General features: G+C 33.3%; 1 protein-coding gene across 2 annotated transcripts; it reads left to right on the top strand.

Moving 5' to 3' along the window:
* The first annotated feature begins 347 nt into the window (after positions 1-347).
* LOC136206982 (uncharacterized) lies at positions 348-3198 on the top strand. 2 transcript variants are annotated; one of them, XM_065998224.1, is made up of 5 exons: positions 348-661; positions 725-769; positions 855-1166; positions 1253-1404; positions 3135-3198. In XM_065998224.1, exons 1-5 carry the CDS (start codon positions 442-444, stop codon positions 3183-3185), a joined length of 780 nt encoding a protein of 259 aa, XP_065854296.1. In that variant the 5' UTR covers positions 348-441; the 3' UTR covers positions 3186-3198. The 2 variants fall into 2 exon arrangements, with proteins under 2 accessions (XP_065854296.1, XP_065854287.1); XM_065998215.1 differs by lacking the exon at positions 3135-3198 and adding an exon at positions 2362-2696.
* Positions 3199-3774: the final 576 nt, after the last annotated feature.

Here is a 3774-nt window from a genome sequence, read left to right as displayed (position 1 = left end):
GTTGACCCGCCAGGTTTTACAACTTGCTCCGTACGCCTTTATTCTGGCGTATCTCCGGTTCGCTATCGTTTAGTTAATTTCCATTCCGGTCCTCCAATAATATCTGGATGTTATCAAATAGGTTGCGTTTAAAATTGATCTTCTTTATTAACATTATAAATAAAATTTTATCATTCTATAAATTAAGAATAAATCTGCATTTTCCTAAAAACATTAGGAATAAATTTAGAAATTATCATCTACATTATCCTTTTATTTTTATTTTTTTCTCTGCATTTTCCATTATATAGTCAGATCAAAAATATGCCAGCTAGCAGATTAGATGGGTGTTGATATGCAAACAAGTGAGAAAATAAAACATAAAAAAGAAAAGAGAAAAATATGGTTATAATATATAAAAGGTAAAGGTACAGAAAGGTGAGAAATATACAAAGTTAATTAATGAGAATGGAACAATCTCCTTATGGTTCAAAAAGAAGAGAAGAAGAAGCAGATTATCGAGAATGGTCCTTAAGACCTCATCAAATCAGCAGAGACAACACTAAATCAAGAAGATTTTCAGGTTCTCATATCAGAACTTACAGAGATGATAATGCTACTTCTTTTAGATCATACATTACCATTTCTAGCACTGCCTCTTCTCCTGGCTACCCTTTTAAAGGTACACCATACTTTTCATTTTTAATTTCCCATTTTCTATCTTAACATTTCATTTATTTGGCAGAAGAAATTGACCCATCAACCTACTCCTTCACAACTGCTCTTAAAGGTACAATTTTTAATTATTACTTAAATGGGTATATAATTCTCCATTAAAATTTGCTTGTTTTTGATATTGGGTATATGAAAAACAGCATTGCAGGCAAGAGCAGGGTTTAATAATAATTATAGCTGGGAATGTTCATCACCAGATGGGTTTGCTTTGAATTCAAAGTGGAATGAAGCAGAAAAATATATTTGTAACCCACTTTCAGGAGAAGTTCCATTAGAATGTCTATCTTCTAAAACACTGAGTGGAAGATCATTTAGAAACTCAACAAGCAATAGAGTTACAATGTCTGCTCCTCTTGTTTATAATTCTCATCGTCCAATATTTACTGCTAAGCCATCAATTTCCTCTACTGCTACACCAGAACATGATGAAACTATTCATTTTCCTATTCAAGGTCTGTACATTTTAAAACTAAATTATTGTTGAGCATTATTATCATATTTTATTAATTGATTTTGATTTTGATTTTGTTATGTGTAGAGAAGAAAATGGTAGATATTGGAACACAAAGCACACCTCCTGATGTGAGTTCAAGTAGTCACAGCCCTCCTCCTTTGAAGAGCTGTGAAGTAATAACAGAAGAAGATGGTCATTTTCTCAATTGTAATGACAAGTTGAAAGATGAAGAAAAGGTATGTTTTCTGAAATTATTGTCTAACTATGGATTAATTAGGAATAACCAAGAATTAATAGTACAACATATATAAGAAAGCTGGTTATTTCCTTTTCTATTTTTATATTTGAATGATTTTATGGAGATATTTTGTATGATAAAGCTGATTGAAGCTTGTCTTGATGCATTTGTAAACAAATAATTGAATAAATAGGAATTGATTAGTGTCATTCCAAGGTGAAGGTGGGGGACAGATTATATAGGATCACATATAGATTGGTCCCAAGGGGCAAGAGGATGTGATAGCAAAAGGAGAGGGCATAATGATAAGTTGCATATTCCTATAAAATATAAGCAACTTGATGTCTAGAGAATAATTATGAGTCCTATCAAAGTGGGGGACTTAGAATTAATGGTCCCTCTAAAACAAAATGATGACTATTTGCCCTTAAAGTAGAAACATTCATTTGCAACTTTCAGTCACAACATTTCTCCTATATCAGAAGCTAATTAAACCATTTTAGGGGTTACCAGATTCATTCATTTATTAGCTAATAAAGGAAGGGTATCTTATTAAAGTTTGCTACTTTTCTTGATTAATTGCATTGCAGTGATGATGGGTCCTTCTTTTTCTTCTTTTAATGAATGACAATAACTCAGCTCTATTTGAATGGTTGCAAGCTTTGTTAGATTCTTTAATGAAAACAAGAAGTCACTTCTTCTTTTCAGTTAGTTTACTGTTTTAGGATAGAAGAGTCATGTGTTTCAGGGTTGGCATAACACAATAATGTCTATCATATATGCCATTTCCATCATTGTACTTACCATGTCATTCACAATTATTTCATATATGAGTGAAGTATACATTTAGGAGTGAATAAAACACTTGAATTATTGTCCATAGCTGAATGAAATGAGTGTATCTAATTTTGGCAAAAAATGGGGAAAAGATAAAAAAAATGAATGGAATATGCAGGTGGAAGAGAAAGAAACAAAAAGTAAAGAAGGAGAAAGAGAAGGAGAAGAAGAAATAAAGGAAAAGGAAAAAGAGCAAAAGTGGAAGAGCAGCAGAAGAAAAAGCAGAAAGCAAGGAGGATGCCTTTCTTGGATTAGAAAAAAACAAACAGATCATAAACTCAAAACCAAAACCACTCATTTCTTTCTTCCTTTTCTTCAACCATGTTAATCTTCAAATAAATATGTATATAAATAACTATTTTTAGAATCTATTTATCTTCTTATTGTTTCATACCGCTCTCATGATAAATAAAAGTGTGAGAGAAACATGGTAACCATAATAGAGAAGATTCTTCGTTTATAAAGATTGAATGAAGAATTTGATATGGTATCACGGTAATGTTCTTCCGAGAAATGTTTCACAAGTTGGAAAATATTCTTTCACCATCACCACAATTATGATAACACAATGTGAAATTTATAAAGTAATCCTACGAACAATGATTAGATGCATCTAGAAGGGACGTATGAGTCCGTGATTTCGAATAGGGTGTTTGGGACCAAGTATGCTGGATACGAAGCCGAACGTCTAAGAGCTAGTATCCAGATGCCTTTCATCGGAGACGCGAGACCTGCAAAACAAGATAGATACTTTGACACTCAAGTCAGTCGAGGGTTTTGATGTGATGTAAACTGTGCATATAAAAGCCAGAAGATAACATGTGCTTAATTGAATTAATGGGCCGAATATGAGCGAATATATAAACATATTGATTAAATTGTATTTTGTAGGTCCAATATCATGAAATGGACGAATGCACCCTAGGGAAGGCCTTGCCGTAAGAAGCAAGTCACCCTAGGGAAGGCCTTGCCGTAAGAAGCAAGTCGCCAAGAAATACGGATTACACACGGGGGGAAAGATGGGAGGAGCCTATGTAGACTGTGAGTGGCAGCCTATGAATGGTGCCACCTAGTGAAAAAGTATGGTTTACCTGTTAATCATAGCAAATATTATGTTACATGTCTAGAATATTTTGATACAATTTTACCCTTTAAAAGGAGAAGGTTTTTATTTTGCCCTACCAAGGGGTAAGGCCATTTATAAGGCACTTTTGGCCTTTTGCAATGACACGTTATTTCGAACACAATTTCTATTTTAATATATTAGTTGTTTTCCGTTTTCGTCTTCTTAAGAGAGCTTGGATCTCTGAGTTTGCTATCTTTGGGTATGAGGTTGTGTTGTCTATAAGCTTTTTATGATCTTTGTTCATTAAGAGCGAGTAGACTAATTTGCATGGGATAGACAGTAGCAGTGGGGAAAGGTAAGCATCGCATATCGACATAAGGGTATTTCTTTGTTTAACATCTCTAAGTTGTGTTGTATGAAATGTTAATAGGGCATTAACATTGTATGTTATTGAGAGATATGTTC

Source organism: Euphorbia lathyris, chromosome 1 (genome assembly GCF_963576675.1).
Source record: "Euphorbia lathyris chromosome 1, ddEupLath1.1, whole genome shotgun sequence".
Taxonomy (NCBI): domain Eukaryota; kingdom Viridiplantae; phylum Streptophyta; class Magnoliopsida; order Malpighiales; family Euphorbiaceae; genus Euphorbia; species Euphorbia lathyris.
This window is presented reverse-complemented; position numbering and strand designations above follow the sequence as displayed.